The sequence below is a fragment of the Drosophila sechellia genome, chromosome 3R, assembly GCF_004382195.2.
Source record: "Drosophila sechellia strain sech25 chromosome 3R, ASM438219v1, whole genome shotgun sequence".
Classification (NCBI taxonomy): Eukaryota; Metazoa; Arthropoda; class Insecta; order Diptera; family Drosophilidae; genus Drosophila; species Drosophila sechellia.
The window spans coordinates 13,279,139-13,296,620 of NC_045952.1; the positions used below are offsets into that span (position 1 = coordinate 13,279,139).

Sequence of the window (17,482 nt, forward strand, 5' to 3'; positions counted from 1 at the left end):
TACTTTCTAAACGTTTTTTAAAGCGTGCTACATGTTTTTGTTGGGTTTGTTAGAAATACGTATGAAAATTTTATTCGATAATGTTCATTGTATTAATTGTATGTGTCTCAATGTTGGCTGTCGTGGCTTCTTTTCATGTATGTGTACATACATGTGCGGCATATTTTTTGTAATACTTTGATTGTGTTTAAAGCCAATTTGTTTTTATTTTCGCCGTGCTGTCATCAATTCTTTGGCTAATTTGATTCTCGAATCGGGAAGCAGATCATAAATGTATCTGTTTATAGCGAAGGAATACATAGGCCAAAAACATAATATCTTAGGGAGCTTAGAATAGAGTATTTGGGATAATGTACGAGTAGCTGAATCGAGTGCCGGAGCAAGTGAATCAAAATTACATATACATATATATATAATTGCTTGGATAAAACATTTAACGTACTGTAAGATTGAATGCGACATACCAAAAGAGATTTTCAATAAAATCGAATTCAAATAGAACCAATACCGCCAAGAAAACTTGGCTTTTCGGCTTCTACGTCGCTGTTTTCCGGGGGACTAATTCAACTGCGATTAAGTATAACCTATTTGTATGCGATTAGCTTAAATGCATCCCTTTCCGGGCGACTTCAATTGTTTATGCTCTGCCGCAGCTTCTGGGGATCCTGGTAGTGCGACGAGGACGATATGACCGAGGGATGCTGGGGCGGTGGAAAACACCGCACGTGCTCCACATTTGAGCCCTCGCCATCGCCGCCCTTTAGATACTTGTTGAGAATGGAGAAGATTTGTGAGTTTAATACTTGGAACCGACGAATCCGATCCACCATTCGCTTCAATTGCTGTTAGGAATATTCGAATTGTACTTTGGGCACTTTGGTAGTTATGTTAGAACTTACAATGCCCTTGACATCCTCATCCTTGCCATCGACTCGCTGTACCCGCAGAATGTGGTAGCAAAAGTCCAGAGCCTCGAAGCGCCGCTGCTGGCCCAGCAGTACGATCATGACGCAGCCAGCCCAGTTCAGACCTTCGCCGAAGAGCTCCTCGATGGTGTACTCCGTTCCCCTTACTGGAATGCAATAAACGAACTGCAGAGCCGACCAAAGGCGATGGAACTCCGAGCACTCGTCCACGTGGATAATCCCGTTGGCCGGTGGAGGACCACACCACACAGGGTCGTCCAAATAGCTCTTCACGCGGTTGAGAATAACTTCAAAAATGCTGAGGCCACAGCAAAGACGCTCACGAGTCAACAAATCTCCCTCTCGTGCTATCATGGCTTGCTGTTGGTAAATATGGTTAAAAAAGTGAATTAATTAAGTTAACTTGAGAGGCTCACCTTTGCAGTGCCAATCTTTTCCACGTTTGAAACAATCTGCAGATTAGCAAACTGGGCTTCAAGGCGCTTTTGCTTAGCCTCCGGTTTTTCATTCTCTGAAGGGGTAGAGATGTAAGTAAGAAGAACTACTCCATGAAAGTATCCACCTGTACATACCTTTGCAAAAAGGTCTGGGAAAGATGTTCTGGAAGAGGGCGGCGTGCAGTAGATCGCACACCTCCTCCTGCGAGAGCGCCTGTTCGATTAGCAGGCAAAAGATGATGCTGTTGCCAAACTCCCGGAAAGACTGGAACAGCTCTGTCTTCGCGTCCGGATATTGCACGATGTCTGTAAGATGAGCCTGATAGTAGCTGAGCACTCCAGGCGAACCATATTCGCAACGGGGTAGTTTGCACGACTTGGGCATGGCAATCATCAGCGTCTTGGTGAACTGCAGCAGCGAGCCCTGGATCAGCGGCTTAACAATGTCCTTTAGTATAATGTCCATGACGACTGCTATGCCCTGATAGCCCAGCAGGCGGCACATGGCATGGAAATGCGGTGAGCCCACAAAGCCAGTGTACTGGCCATACTGTGTTGAATAGGCAGCATTCAACTGCTTGGAACCCCACAGATAATAATGGGACATTTGTGGCGGCTTCTCACGCTGAATAGCCTGTGACGACGAAAGATTCACTTTGGTTCGAATGAAACTGCAAGAGATAATATTAATATTAAGTATTTTAAACAATATAAAATTGGAAGTACACCCACCGATTCGTGGCTGCATTATAGCAGTAATTGACCAGAAAGTCGTAGTTCAATTCCACAAAGACGTGCAGTGTTATTCTGCCGTAAGGCGCCAGTACATTGTGGTTAGCCTCCTTGACCATGCCGTCAAAGTTATCCAGGGCCAAGTACTTGCTTAGCAACTTGTGGCAAATTCGATTCGCCTCCAGCAGGCCTTCGAGTTCCTACAATTAAACGTGTCAGATGGAGACTGATTCTGGGCATCCATAGGGTTCCACTTACCACAATGCCGGTTATATCGTTGCCCTCGAAACGACTGATGGCCAACTCAATGCTCTTGTGCATGTTGGCGTTTATGCGTTGTGTGATCAGTTTGTTCAAGTCAATAGAACGGCCTTAAACGATAGGAGAATCCATTAACAAAAGATCATGAGGCAATGGGTGTTTTGCTTACCCAAAAGTTGGACGTGTCGTTGTTTTAACAAGGTCTCATAACGATTATTGCGGGGATACGACTGGAAGTTGAAACCGAGTACCTCGCACTCCAAACGGAATCGCTTGTCCAAGAAGATGCTGCCCGCCAATTGCTTGTAATGGGCGAAGATCTGCTCGCTGAGCTTGTAGACAAACTGATCGAAGCACAGATTGACTTCGGCCTCCACTTCGTCGTACAGGAACTGCTTTCGGAAGACAGTGAGTGCGTAGTACGCCGAGTCGTTGTACAAGTCCAGGGGATACAAGACAAATCTGTGTGAGGCACATAGTTAGTACGGATCATTTCGCCTTTTGGCCATTTACTTACTCCATCATTGAGGGCTCCTTCGTTTGCAGAATATGATCGGTTAGGATCCAGGGCATGGACATTTCAATCGGAAACTGAATGCGCTTCTCCATGGTGATCAGATCCTTGCACTCCTCGTTGTGCTGATGCCGCACCAAGCACTTGTTAACCTTACGACCCATGGTCATCTCCAAGTAGAACTCGCGATACCAGAGCTGCGAGAGATCGCAGCACTTCTGAAGCGTGTCGCTGAAGTTGAGCAAGTAGCTCCAGTAGAACGATGTCTTGTGGAACGTGTCGATCTGCAGCAAGCAGTTTCCGTCGATGTCCTTGCGCAAAGTGCGCTTGCCGCCGCTTTTGTCGGCGATCAGAGACTCCAGCATGGTGCGTACCATGTATAGCTGCGTGGAGGAGGGTCCCACATTGAGGCGAGGCACCTGGATGCGGAAGCCGCCGTCGGGATCCTTCTTGCCCTTGGCCACTGGATCGTCGGTGGGCTCATAGCCCTTCTGCCAGTCCGCCGATGTCTCCCGCACCGACATGATGATGCTCCGAATAAGATCCTTCTTGTTTTTTACGGCCTTGCGCAGCGGTTCACGAAGTGAAAGCTGCACGAAGTCCTGCAGCTCGGAGTAGATGTTACGCCGGATAGCCTCGCACAACACGGTTTCAATGCGCGCCATCAGCACTTGCAGTCCCTTTATCATGGCGATGACCTCGATGAGCGCGAACTTCTCTTCCGAGGTGTAATTGTAGCGGGTGGCCCGCTCGTACTCCTCAGCCTCAACGGGGCACTCCTTGTTCTGGTGATGATCAGTCGGATGCAACAACTTCCAGGAGTACAGCTCAGTGACCACACTGGTCCACTCGGACAGCAATTGCAGGCCGCGCAGAGCCAGGTCGGCCGTAATCCGATTCTCGGCATCAGAGGGATTCTCTTTAACGGTGGTGGTCACCTCGTTTGTGTATCGCGCCAGCTCCGAAATGTACTTGACGTGATCCTCGCGTATCTGCGGCAGGTGCACCATTAGATCCGCCTGTGGACTGATGGCGTTTGAGCTGGACAGCGGCCACTTGCTGGAATCAAAGTGCTTGCTGCGCTTTATGTAGTTAAAGGGGGCAATCTGCATGTCGCCGAAGAGGGGCACCACTTCCAGGTTCTTAAAGATGCGATCGATGCGATCCAGCCGAATTTTCTTCTTTTGGTCGAGTTTGTTGATATTGCACGCATCGCTGTCCATGAGGAACAGACCAAAGCCCATAACCTTCACCAGCATGTGCTTCTCCTCAGGGGTCAAGTACATCTTTGTCTCGAACATGTGTACGCAAATGTTGACCACATCAGAGAGCAGATCCTCGTAGCCCACGATCTTCTCCAGCGTGTCCTTGACTGTGTCGCGAATCTTGTTCTGCGTGGCCAGGAACATGGACAGATTCTGCGACTCCTGCAAGGTGTGCGAGTCCGACATCACTTTGAGGAACTGCGCAGCTCGCCTGTACGTGGAGTAATCGTTCTTCACGCTGGACTTCATGTTCTTCAGCTCGTCCAGCACGGCGAACATGTTGATGAACTTGCCCAGCGTCAGCAAGTACGCCTCGGACACGAAGTCCTTGCGCTTCTCGGCGTGGCACAAGCGCTTCACCTCGCCGGAGAAGGCCTCAATGGCCTTGCGTTGAAAGTACATGAAGTTGAGCAGCTTGTTCACCTCCGGGGCCAGCACCTCGACAGTCTTCTCGTAGATCTCTACACGATTCGGCTGCTCATTGGACTTGGGCTGCGGAATGGCGCGCGAGCAGCAGCGCCAGGTGTAGAGCATTACGGCGTGCTTCTGCCCCTCGTCCAGGAGCACATTCTGCGGGCGGAGAGAAGGGGTTCAGGGCTGTGAGTAATGCTACCGATAAACCGGATGCGCTAACTTACCAAGTTGGCATGGGTGGTGGCTTCCTCGATGTACTTGGCGATACCAGTCACAAATCCATTGCGATCCTCGAAATTCGTATCGAAGTTTGCCTTGTAGATAATCGAGCAGGGCTGCGCCTCGATGCAGGGCTGCTCGTCCGGCAGGGATAGCTCGTCCAACACCTCCACGTTGGACAGCGCGTCGGCTAGCGTAATCTTCTCCGTCATGCTGGGCTGCTTATCATGCTCCAGCAGCGCGAAATGGTTAAATTCTAACAAGGCGGGGCCCCAATCCAATCGACACAAATTTTTTTCGCCACAAATACAACACGACTTTGACCATTCGCCTGGGTGCGTGGACACGTGGCCATATTTAGCACATTTCTGCTGTCGGTTGGAGTCTACGATGTGCTTATGCTTATATGGCTGCGCACCGCTAATTTCTTTCTTGCTCTTATAGCAAGATAATCGATAAATACGGCGCACATCACATCACTAGCGTCTGTCGTTTCGTTTCGTTTAAGCGAAATCATATTCTCCTATTTTAAATAGCATTTTCCGTTGAGAGTATCCTTCAATTCTGCAAGATGTCGATGTTTTGGGGTAAGTCGAACTGATCTCACTTGCCCCCTCCGGGCTGGCTGTGCTCGCGATCTGTTGGCTGCTCCGACCGCGCTTTTATTGCCACCACGTGCTTGCCGCTCGATTTGCCGGCAGCGTGGAGCGGCGCCATTTGCACGCCGAGGTAAAGTAAACCATGTTTTTGACCAACTGTGTCCTCTTCTAGGTTTGAACATGAAGCCTGAGCGCAAATACTCGCAGACGATCATCAAGTCGTTCCACATCTCGGGCGTGGCACTCGACAAGGGCCAGGAGGCGAAGTTGTACCTCGCTGCCGAGAAGCAAGAGTACATCGTGGCCACCGTGACCAAGGCCATTCCTCAGGTGGCGCTCGACCTGAACTTTAGCAAGGGCGATCGCATTATGTTCTACACCGCCGGTATGATTTTTTATGTCCACTATGTTCGCGCGTTTATCCGTTTCTGACGCTTTCATTCGTTTCACAGGCGACGCCAGCGTTTCTCTGTTGGGCTACTTGCACGACATTGATTCCGAAGATGATGAGGATGACGACGAATTGACGATCGAGAAGTTGATAAAGGGCAAGAATAGCCAAAAGTCTGAAGATGATGAGGATGAGAGCGGCGAGGAAGAGGAGGAAAGTGATGAAGATAGCCAGATAATCGGGGAATACGAGTCCTTCCTCGAAAATGGTGAGGAGGAAGATGACGACGATGAGGATAACGAGGAGAGTGGCGAGGAGGATGAAGAGGACAGCGACGACTCCGAAGCTGAAGAGGAACAGCCAAAGGCCAAGGTTGCCAAGCTCTCTCCTGGCGCCAGCGGCAAGAAATCTGCCAAGGAGCAGAACGGTGTGGCCAAGAAGGAGGAGGCCAAGCAGCAGCAAAAGAAGAAGGAGAAGCCAGAGGCCAAGAAGGAGCAACCCAAGGCCAAGGAGCCAGCCAAGCAGCAACGAGCTTCTAAGGAGCCGCGTACAATCACCGGAGGCGTGAAGATTGTGGATCAGGTCGTCGGCAAAGGCGAAGAAGCCAAGCAGGGCAAACGCGTATCCGTTTACTACATCGGCCGCCTGCAGTCGAACAACAAGACCTTCGACAGCCTGCTCAAGGGAAAACCATTTAACTTCTGCCTCGGTGGCGGCGAGGTCATCAAGGGCTGGGACGTGGGAGTCGCCGGCATGAAGGTGGGCGGCAAGCGAGTCATTACCTGTCCCCCGCACATGGCGTACGGCGCACGGGGAGCTGCACCGAAGATCGGCCCGAACTCCACTCTCGTCTTCGAAGTGGAACTGAAAGCTGTGCATTAGTGCACCAAATTAACATCATATAGACTCGTAATCCTAAGTAAGTATCCTATCCGCGTCGTACAACTTGATAAAAATGTTAAATAAACTCTGTTTTCCCGCTGTTCATAAATCAACAGTTTTGTAACAATCGCATTTATTTTGGTATGGTCTATGTGTTTTTTTCGGGTGAACCTACATCCAGCAGGGGCTCAGACTGGAGTTTCCAGTGCTCGAGTACGTAAGGCAGCCGTTCGCTGGGATCTGTGCTCCAGTGGTGCAGACGGCACTTGAGCCGCGCCTGTTCCAGCTTGTTTATGGTCACGGTGCAGTAGAAGTCCTTGTTCTCCTTCTTCATGTCGGGTCCCTCGATGCGCTCCTTGGGCAGGGTGATGCACTCCTCGCGACAATGAAACCCAGTCTTGCGCAGCGAGGCCTTGATGTGCCAGGGCTCGAGCACCCATGGCTCATCCTTGTTCATGACCACCGCCAGCACAATGGACTCCAGCATGTTGACCGTGCGCTGGGCGTAGGCGGAGCTGTGTTTAACAGCCGATTTTTCAGCCTCTGTCTTGGCGTACTTGGCCACATTCTCCGGCGTATTGTACGCGGCCAAACCCGGCAGCAGGAGCTTATTGTAGACAAAGTTCGGCTTCATTGACACCACGTCGCCCTTGTCGCCAACGCCCTCGACGAAGGTCTTCAGCACCACCTCGATGTTGGGCCGCTTCTTGACCAGCGTGTCCTCCACGAGCTCGTAGATGAAGTTCTTGGCCCTCATCTGCCGGGGTTTCTCGTTGGTTTTGTGCAGCGGCGGGTCATATTTTCGCTTCAGCACGAACGTGGTCTGGAAGCGATCTGGTGATGAATGGGGATCGCTTCCTTAATCCAGGAGAGAACTTACCCGCACTTGCTGCTGCAGGCTGGTGGCCGATTTAAGTAAATTTAACGGCGTTACGTAGATGTTCTTCAACATTTTTACCACCAATACGTCTGCGTTGCCAGACTACTCAGCTAGTTTGCAGTGTTGCCAGATACATATGATTCGTGCTGTACATTTGTTAGTGACTTTGATTTTAATATATTTTTTTTAATTTTATGTTTTTAAATTTAGTTATTTTATTGTAACATTATTAATTTTTTTTTTGATAAACTATATTATAATAAATCAAAATAACTTGAGCAATATACCTTTTAATTGAATTACAAAATGTACGTTAGAAAGTATTATGAATGTCAAATTTAATTTAATAGTTCCATTACAAAATAAAAACTTTACTAAGTCACATGACATGAACGCGCCCATCAACAAGCAGTATGCGCACACGCTTTAAAGCAATTTTTAAACGGAAGCCGTTAGTCGAATTTATTTACAAAAGGACATTTTACAATCAGGACTCAATAGTGTTTTGTATCCAATCAACGTACTTCCCCACCAGCGTGTAAACTCCTGGCCAACCGGCCAGACCGCACGGAGTCGGTCCAAAGGACACGACGCCGGCCAGGAAGTAGTAGGTGTTCACCTTGTTGGTGTCCAAGCCGATGAGCGGTCCCCCGGAGTCACCGCGACAGGAGTCGACGCCTTCCTTGCCGCCGGCACACATCTGTGTGTCCTCGAGGAGAATGTCCTGGCTGCTGTAGACGTTCTTGCACTCATCCATACGGAAACCCTCCACGGCTGCCTTAAGCTTGAGGTTGCTGGCCGACAGCTGCTCCGTTTTGCCCCAGCCGGCCACGTCCATGGTGATGCCGTCGAAGGTGGCCGACCGCAGATTTACGTCCAGGGGCAGGCAAATGGGACGCACAAAGTCGGTGTACTCTACCTGCTGGGCCAGACGCAGCAGGGCTATGTCGTTGACCTGGTTCTTGGAGTCCGGTATATAGTCGGGATGGGGTATAGTGCGCTCCACGGGCACGTCCAGATGCGGTGGCGCGCAGTCCTTCATGCCGCGCACATCCACTTCGCAATCGGGATTAGTGTTGGTATCCCATTCGCCCAAACGAACACCGGACAACCGCCAGTCGGTGGGCAGCGCCTTTCCATTGACGCAATGCGAGGCTGTGATCACATATCTCGTGCTGATCAAGGAGCCCCCGCAATGGTGACCCTTCTTACCCTGGCCTGCATTTAGGGATTAACCAGTGGATAAGTGCGTTCAGACTGAAGACGATGCCCCTCTACTTACTTTTGGTGTATTCAATTAGAGCCATCCAGGGGAACTCGTCGATCTTGGTCTTCATTCCGCCGTAAATGCGATTGGACAGGATGTTGCCGCATTGTCCTGGCAGCGGCAGAAGGCTGTTGCTGGTTACATTGGGCTTGGGCGGCGGGGGCGTCTCCGATGAGCTCTCCCTGTAGCGGTCCGGACAGCAGATGAGCACCTTGCCGTTCGTATAGCCGCACTGGCTGCGACTCAGGTAAAGCCGGTCTGTGTCCCGGAGCGGGGTGGTGGTCAGCAGGCCGTATAGGTACTTGCAGTCCTCCAGATGGATGCACAGCGCCCGCTCCCGATTTGGCGTTATGCAGCGCCCATAGTTGGGCACCTGGGCCGCCTCGTTGGGGAAGTAGAACTCTGTAAATCCAGACTTTAGGTTCAGAGAGCTTACCAATATTGTGAATACATAAATTAGGTCATTAGCTATGGAAGTACGGAAACAGGTTTCCAGCGACTTGTGAAGGCCCGCGCCAAAAAAACAAATACGTTAAGCTAGTCATGTCCAGCAGATGAGCATCTTGGCAGTCTTCTATTTACTTACGGCCCGCCGATGATTTCGCCAAAATGCCCAAAAAGAGGCAGATAATCGATGGCTTCAGCATTTTCGTTGCGCAATCGGACCCTTGTTAGTCCTTTCTCAAGACGTCGTCAGTGATTTCCGGATAATGTTTGGCCTACAACAATATTACAGACCGACCGCAGAAGCAGTTATCAAAATAAACGGCGCGATAATATGGACGATATCAGGTGCCACAGCGGAGTTCCCACGGAGCGGAGTGAAGCGAAGAGGCCGAAGCTAAGCTTGGCGCACAACTGAATCTTCGGACGGACGCGGTTCTCGGCTTGCAAGCTTTGTCGCAAGCTTTTTGGTGAGTCTCCAAATCAGATATGGAGAGAATCGTGGGAGCAGATCTTTATCTCCCTTCCAATCATTATTCTTAGTAAATTTCAGTTGGTTTAATTAACTTTGTTAGTAATAGAATTTACTTTGTCCAGACCCACATGCTTAGAGTAAAGTACTTGGCCAATTTAAGGGACTATCTACCATTATTTATTCCCCGCCTGAGTTTGATTGTATCACATTGTGTTTTGATAGCAAATAGCACAATCATTAACGATAAGCTAATAACATATTTGGTTCTACAGCAAACTGAAAGTTATAGCGACTTTAAAGTCGCAGTTTAAATTGCAGCGGTCGCGTTGCCAAACAACGCAGTATGACCGAATTCGCAATGTTGTTTGCCACGGTTTTGGCAACTCGCATATAGCGGTACGTCACAGCTGGTGATAAGTTAAATGTAAAATTTAAAAAATGAGCATGGATATTTAGTAAAACACCAATAGGCGGCAACTTTGGAGCTCGGCAGTGGTGTAAGCAGTACGTTCGCTGAGCTTGGAAGAACAGTGAGTATGTGCTGTATGTGCAGCAATAATGCGATGCAAGTGCATGATGCATGTGTCTGATTCCATATCCATATTTGCAGCTCATAATTTATTCAAAATGCGCTTCGTGCGGCGGGGAACTGTGTCCAAGATTGCAGCATGTTGCTGTGTGGTGGTCCTGCTGGTCACCTGGTACGTGTTGAACGTGGAGCGGGATCTGGATAAGAACCTTAAAATGTAAGTATGACTAGTTGTGCGGCGCAGCGGCTTGCGATATTGATTGCATGATGTTTGCGCATACATATACATATAACAGTCTTCGACTAGCTCTTGTCGAACGCGGTTGTAAAAATTGAACGCTGCGATCGTTATCTTCTGTTCTCTCTGAGAACATTGTGGTGTACATTAGATATTTTCTGTTTTCTTCTTTAATTGTGATATTCGCAAAGGACTACAATCAAACGTTCAAGTGATGCAATTGGTGATGCTGAAGCATCTGCCGTTGAAAAAATGCGTACTAAAAGGAATAAACCACTAGTGGAGCGCCAGAACGAACGGGGCTCCAAGCAATTTACAAATTATTTTCGTCCACTACAAACTTTAGACGATGATAATGATGATAAACCTATTGAAACGGACACACTTGATGAAATAATAATCAAACCACCTCCTATAACATTAATTAAACAAAATACAAAATTTGTACACGAGCTAATGGCTAAAATTAAAACTGATGATTACTTTATTAAAACCATCTCAATTGGAATTAAAATATTTTTACCAAATATGGACTGTTTCAATGCAGCTTGTAACCAACTCAAGGAACATAACTGTGAGTTCTACACGTACGATACTAGATCAAACAAGCCATACAAAGCCATTTTATCCGGGCTGGATAAACTACCAATTGAAACTGTCAAATCCATGCTACAAAACCTAGGATTACAATGCACCGAAGTCAAAATTGTGGAAAAGAAAACTAAGTCTGATCATGAATTATTACTGTACATTGTTTATTTCGTTAACAAAAGTATCACAGTAAAGGAACTGCGCAAAAACTTTATGTATGTCAACCACACTAAAGTACGCTGGGAGTATAAAGTGAAATTGCAGAATAAAATTACTCAATGCTACAATTGCCAACTATTTGGACATGGATCAAATAATTGTTCAGTTAAAACATCATGTGCCCATTGTGCTGGATCACACCAGACTGCCGTATGTATGGACGTAAACAACAAAAAATGCGCTAACTGTAAAGGCGACCATCCATCGACAGAACTGACATGCCCATGCCGAATTTCTTATCTCAATTTACTTTCCAAACGCTCATCACAACGCATTGGAAGAAATAACTTGGAAGCTCATGGAATGAGGAATTCTAAGCAACACATCGCTCCATCTGCTCTCTTTGGAAATCAACCCCAGATCTCATTGCCTACTCAAACTAAGAGAGTGCAACAACTCAACTTTGGTAGCTATAGTAATGCACTCACCAATATTCATACTTTGCCTAATCCCAAAGCAAATATCACAAATGAAACTAATCTCTTTTCATGTGAAGAGATAAATTCTCTTTTGTCTGAATTAATAACAAGACTTAATGAATGCTCCAATAAGGGAGAGCAATTTCAAGTAATTTCTCAGTTAGCGATTAAGTATGTTTACACAAACAAATAATTTTATTGATAATTTGAATATTATGGCATGGAATGCTCGTGCCGTTAGAAACAAACGTATAGAACTGATCAAGTTCTTAGAAAATAATCACATTCACATAGCACTTATAAATGAAACGTGGCTGACTCATAGTGACCGTTTTAATATACCCGAATACACTATATACAGAAATGACAGGAAGGAAAGTAGGGGAGGCGGCGTTGCCATTGCAGTTAGTAACACATTGATACATGAACAAATACCCTGCATTAAAAGTCATGTTATTGAAAATGTAGGTATACAAATCAACACTGACTCTAATTCCAGTCTAAAAATTTACTCTATTTACTTTGCTGGAAATACTTCAAAATGTATTCCTAGTTCATGTGATTTATCTTGGGACCATAATCATTTAAAAAGTTTGTATAGATCTGATCTCCTTAAGATCTCACAAATAAATGGAAATTTTCTAATTTGCGGGGACTTCAACTCGCGCCACAGAGCATGGAAGTGTACCCGAGCCAATGGTTGGGGCAAAATTCTCAATGAACTTTCAGACCTGGGAAAATTCAGTATTTTGTACCCTACGCAACCCACATATATTCCGCATAACCATAAAGCAAAAGCATCAACATTGGACCTATGCCTCACTAATATCCCTAACCAGCTGGCTAATCCAGCAGTAATGCAAGAGCTTTCCTCTGATCACCTACCAGTGGTTATTAAATACTCTACAAATCTTATGCGCAATGTAAAAACATATCCGATTTTGGGAAGGGCAAATTGGGCGCTTTTTAAGAGAATTATAAATGAAAGGCTGATGGTTGAAGAGGTGGTTGTCAACTGCTCACAGATATCGACTTTGGATATTGATAATTTAATCGGCTCTTTCACTAGAGTAATCAATTATGCCTTTCTTAAAGCAGTCCCTCATAAACCTATACATCACTCCAAGCTTACACTCCCTGTACATATAACTGAATTATTTAAAACAAGAAATATTATCCAAAGACAATGGTTTAGGTCACGTCATCCATTACTAAAATCAAGATGTGATCATTTAAATTACATCATACGAAAAGAGCTTTTCATTTATAATAATGCAAAATGGAACAATAAACTTCAAAAGCTGGATAAATGCAGCAAACCCTTTTGGAATATAACCAAAGCAATTAAAAAAAGAAAACAAATTGTTCCGTGTCTAAGTAAAGCTGATGAAATATACGCTTCTGGAAAAGAAAAAGCGAATATTCTTGCTGATGTCTTTCAACTGAAGCATAATCTGACACATTCATATTCAAACCAAAATACAATTGACCAAGTCAAAATATCTTTACAATCTATAGCTGAAACCCCAAACAACATCGCAGAAATTTGTAGAGTCACTTATCCAGAGGTTTTTTCAATTGTAAAAGCTCTCCATACTAGAAAATCTCCTGGAATTGATGGAATACCTAATATATCCTTGAAAAACCTTCCTACAAGCGCCATTAATCATATTGTTAACATTGCCAATCACTGTCTTCAGGCAGGCTATTTCCCACGGGATTGGAAGATAGCAAAAATAGTTCCAATTCTCAAACCAGGAAAACCTCCTGATAACCCTGAAAGCTACCGACCAATAAGCCTATTAAGCGGATTGTCCAAGATTCTGGAAAAATTAATTAAATTGAGATTGGTGAAATTTTTGGACATACACAACACACTACCAACGGTACAGTATGGTTTTAGAAATGGTCTAAATACCATACTGCCGACCTTAAAACTAAGAAATTATATTAAAGAAAGTATCCAATCCAAACAATCTGTAGGGCTGGTTACACTTGATATTGAGGCTGCATTTGATACTGTATGGCATGACGGACTGTTGCACAAACTAAAGATGATTGGAACTCCCATATACCTCATTAAAATAGTTCAAAATTTTTTGACACATCGATACTTTAGCGTTAATTTGGACAGTAGTCAATCTGCTAGACGAATTTTAAATGCAGGTGTGCCACAGGGTTCTGTCTTAGGACCTACATTGTTTAATATTTTTACACACGATATTCCACAAGCTACAAACTGTGTACTTTCACTGTTTGCTGACGACGCCGCTGTCTACAGTGCTGGTTTCTCGTACAGCGAGATAAATCAATCCATGCAGAGTTACTTAAATGAATTAGACATATATTACAAAAAATGGAAAATTAAAATTAACCCTAATAAAACGAATGCTATATTTTTTACAAAAAGAAGGAAACCTCGTTATCTTCCTGATAGACAGTTGCGAATACTAGACTCTCCAATACAATGGGTTGACAACATTCGATATTTGGGTATAATTTTTGATAAAAAACTAACATTTAAATACCACATCAACAACACAATTATGAAAGTTAATAAAATTATTTGCACACTGTACCCTCTAATAAATCGTAAATCTAAATTATCAATATCCAATAAGATCATAATTTTTAAAACAATTTTTAATCCAATATTAATGTATGGGTCACCTGTTTGGGGTAGATGTGCTCAAACTCATATCAAAAAACTTCAAATATGCCAAAACAAGCTGTTAAAATTAATAATGAACTTACCTTATTACACAAACACTAAGTACCTACATATAAAAGTAGGTGTACAAAAAGTTCAACAAAAAATACAATATTAACAATCTTTTGTTTCAAGTCTTAGTTTTTTAAGTTAGTTGTAAGTCAATTAAGGTTTTTCTTCTCCCTTGTTTTCCTTAATAAATAATAAATATTGTTATACAAAAAACTAAAAACAGGTCAACTAGACATAATTAATAAATATTTCAGATGAAAGCCTTAGCTAAACACTGTAAATACCAAATTATACCATTAGCTTTAATGAAATGTACATATATATATAAGGGATAAAGCACAAATAAATTAATTAATTAATTAATACATATACATATAAACACATTTGTGATAAAGCGTATTTATCTTTTGCAACTAAATCAATATTTTATTTAATTAAAGCGAAATCATCGAGCGCTCCATAAGATCGGCGGTGAATCGTGGCGAGTGCCGGCATCCCCATCTGCCGCTAGACAATCCGGACATCATGAAGTTCTACAAGCCGGTGGAGCGAATAAACTGCGGCGAGGGCATGGACTGGGTCATGTGTGAGGTTGGTTGGGGTTGGGCCCCTTCTACAAGAGCTGTTTGCTTACCGTAAACCTCGTTTCCCCCCACAGAAATCCATTTGCTTTGTGCGACCAGAGATTGCGTCCAGCCACGAGGATGTGATCTGCTCCTACACGGACATTATTCGCAAGTCGGACTACAAGGTCCGCTTTGGGCAGTCACTGCGCATGAAGGAGCCCTATGTGCTGCAGGCCAGCGACTTTGTCAAGGTGGTCTGTCGATCCTCCAGCGGCGAGAGGTGACCATTATCTTATTTCATAGTTATGCCTATACTTTAAAAAGTGATATTCATGTATTTAGTTGGTTTGGCATGGCCCATGGAATACGGGATACGGTGCCCCGTCCACCGGCCTCTAATTTCTCACCGAACTTGGCCGTCCTACCGCCCGAGGTGGTTGCGCAGGCCCAGCAGCAAATGCAGGATGGAGCCACAGCTCCCTTCTACAATGTCCTCATGTTTGGCTTCGATTCGCTGAGTCGTAATGCCTTTATTCGCAAGCTGCCCAGGACCTACGAGTATCTCACCCAACAGCTGGGCGCCACCGTTCTCAAAGGCTATAACATTGTGGGCGATGGTACGCCGCAGGCTCTGGTACCCCTACTGACGGGTTTCACGGAACTGGAGCTGCCGGAGACGAGGAAGCGGCTGTCCGGGGCTGGCAGCGTGGATTCGTATCCTATGATTTGGCAGGACTTTGCCCGCCTGGGCTATATGACCTCCTTTAACGAGGATCTGCCCAATGTGGGCACATTCACGTACCGCATGACAGGGTTTGAGGCCCAGCCGGTGGACCACTACCTGCGTACCTACTATGTCCAGGCGGAGCACATGTCCGCCGAGAGCCAGCCCAACTGCATTGGCCACCAGCCTGATCACATCACCATGCTGGAGTACACAAAAAACGTATGTTCTCTTTCGAAATGTGCTTGGAAACTAACTTATTGTATAATTTTCGTACAGTTTATGCTTAAGTATCGCGATACACCGCGCTTCGCCTTCAGCTTCCATGGCGGCTTGTCCCACGACTCCATCAACTTAGTGGGAGCAGCGGATGATGATGTCCATGACTGGCTGGTGGCGCTCAAGGAACGATCGCTGCTAGACGACACCATTCTCATCATGATGGCCGATCATGGCAATCGATTTGCCGAGGTGCGAGCCACTCTGCAGGGAAAACAGGAAGAGCGTCTGCCGTTTTTCAGTTTCGTGTTTCCCGAATCGTTTAAGAAGCGCTTTCCGCAGGAGTACAACAACTTTCTGACCAACGAGCATCACCTGACCACGCCATTTGACATTCATGCCACGCTGAAACACATAATACGTATGTACGACAGAGTGTTAGACCTCTACAAGTTACTAATGCTAGATTTTCCACAGAACTGCAAACCGCAGTGGATCAATTGGGAGAAATTAACGATCCGAAAACTGAAACCAGTCCGCCTGGGATTCGCATCTCGGACTTAGCCCGTGGACGTGCCATGTCGCTGTTGGATCCGATTCCGAGCAATCGATCCTGTGCGGATGCCTACATAGAGCCCCACTGGTGTGCCTGCCTCAATTGGCTGCCATTGCAGCTGAACGACTCGCGGTATACGGGCATCATTCTCAAGGCTGCCCAAAGTATTGTCAATGCCATCAACTTGGCCACTGTCGAGCAACGGCAATACTGTGCCCCTCTGGAGGTTCGAATCATCAATTTTATGATTACATTTCCAGATAAGATAAAGATCATACTTCCCAACAGATTCACCGTGTGAATTGGGCCCTGCGTCTGCAGCCGCACAAGGAGCTGCTGCAATTCAAGACAAACAGCGACCGCGACGGCTTCCTGGCGGACATGACGGGTCAGACGCTGGTCCGCGATGAGATGTACCAGCTCCAGGTGGTAACGGTGCCCGGTGAGGGGCTGTTCGAGGCGAGCGTGGCCTACAGTCTGCAAACGTTCAGTGCCACAACGAAACTCACGGACATCTCGCGCGTCAATAAGTACGGAAATCAGGCCCGGTGCATATACGACCGGGATCCGGAGCTGCGAAAGTACTGCTACTGTCGCGATTGATTTGTGCACAAAAAGTTCTAGTCCAAAACATAGAAAATGCTAAACAATCAACTCGAATAGATTTCTGCACTGATTGTAGATTTTAGCTTACTCCTTCCTAGATGTTAAGTGTTTTTTTCCAAAGAATATTGTCACTGGCTCCTTAAGTTAAAAGATCTGCCTCAGTTTGTAATATACGTTCCTTTAATCAACGATAGTAATGAGTTAATAAAAATATGACATTTTTGTATGGAAAAAAAAATAATGGTCTTAATTAGATATGGTTAACTGGGTAGTCCGAAGTTATGTATGCCAACTTGGGAAATTCAAGTTATAGTTAAACGTATGACTATGCCATTTATGTATGCATACAGTGCAAAATATCTTTTCTTATACTTACGATTACCAATT

At 45.7% G+C, this 17,482-nt stretch overlaps 5 protein-coding genes across 7 annotated transcripts; 2 read left to right on the plus strand and 3 right to left on the minus strand.

Moving 5' to 3' along the window:
• Nucleotides 1–34: 34 nt before the first annotated feature.
• On the minus strand, nucleotides 35–5,088 carry LOC6606277 (cytoplasmic FMR1-interacting protein). Its single transcript, XM_002031046.2, has 9 exons — nucleotides 4,774–5,088; nucleotides 2,874–4,705; nucleotides 2,526–2,818; nucleotides 2,354–2,466; nucleotides 2,096–2,295; nucleotides 1,499–2,034; nucleotides 1,343–1,437; nucleotides 900–1,286; nucleotides 35–842 (listed from the first exon to the last, which is right to left on the minus strand). Exons 1-9 carry the CDS (start codon nucleotides 4,978–4,980, stop codon nucleotides 630–632), a joined length of 3,876 nt encoding a protein of 1,291 aa, XP_002031082.1. The 5' UTR covers nucleotides 4,981–5,088; the 3' UTR covers nucleotides 35–629.
• Nucleotides 5,089–5,228: 140 nt separating this feature from the next.
• LOC6606278 (39 kDa FK506-binding nuclear protein) lies at nucleotides 5,229–6,753 on the plus strand. The gene is made up of 3 exons (XM_002031047.2): nucleotides 5,229–5,355; nucleotides 5,540–5,752; nucleotides 5,820–6,753. Exons 1-3 carry the CDS (start codon nucleotides 5,340–5,342, stop codon nucleotides 6,638–6,640), a joined length of 1,050 nt encoding a protein of 349 aa, XP_002031083.1. The 5' UTR covers nucleotides 5,229–5,339; the 3' UTR covers nucleotides 6,641–6,753.
• Nucleotides 6,754–6,756: 3 nt separating this feature from the next.
• LOC6606279 (39S ribosomal protein L9, mitochondrial) lies at nucleotides 6,757–7,631 on the minus strand. The gene is made up of 2 exons (XM_002031048.2): nucleotides 7,521–7,631; nucleotides 6,757–7,463 (listed from the first exon to the last, which is right to left on the minus strand). Exons 1-2 carry the CDS (start codon nucleotides 7,590–7,592, stop codon nucleotides 6,789–6,791), a joined length of 747 nt encoding a protein of 248 aa, XP_002031084.1. The 5' UTR covers nucleotides 7,593–7,631; the 3' UTR covers nucleotides 6,757–6,788.
• Nucleotides 7,632–7,945: 314 nt separating this feature from the next.
• LOC6606280 (serine protease easter) lies at nucleotides 7,946–9,653 on the minus strand. The gene is made up of 3 exons (XM_032723101.1): nucleotides 9,374–9,653; nucleotides 8,803–9,189; nucleotides 7,946–8,738 (listed from the first exon to the last, which is right to left on the minus strand). Exons 1-3 carry the CDS (start codon nucleotides 9,432–9,434, stop codon nucleotides 8,008–8,010), a joined length of 1,179 nt encoding a protein of 392 aa, XP_032578992.1. The 5' UTR covers nucleotides 9,435–9,653; the 3' UTR covers nucleotides 7,946–8,007.
• A 442-nt stretch (nucleotides 9,654–10,095) lies between these two features.
• On the plus strand, nucleotides 10,096–17,411 carry LOC6606281. Of its 3 annotated transcripts, none has more exons than XM_032723099.1 (8): nucleotides 10,096–10,240; nucleotides 10,317–10,452; nucleotides 14,865–15,015; nucleotides 15,083–15,270; nucleotides 15,333–15,936; nucleotides 15,994–16,354; nucleotides 16,411–16,715; nucleotides 16,778–17,411. In XM_032723099.1, exons 2-8 carry the CDS (start codon nucleotides 10,334–10,336, stop codon nucleotides 17,090–17,092), a joined length of 2,043 nt encoding a protein of 680 aa, XP_032578990.1. In that variant the 5' UTR covers nucleotides 10,096–10,240; nucleotides 10,317–10,333; the 3' UTR covers nucleotides 17,093–17,411. The 3 variants fall into 3 exon arrangements, with proteins under 3 accessions (XP_032578990.1, XP_002031086.1, XP_032578991.1); XM_002031050.2 differs by having other exon boundaries at nucleotides 10,096–10,236; XM_032723100.1 differs by lacking the exons at nucleotides 10,096–10,240; nucleotides 10,317–10,452 and adding an exon at nucleotides 11,602–11,689.
• Nucleotides 17,412–17,482: the final 71 nt, after the last annotated feature.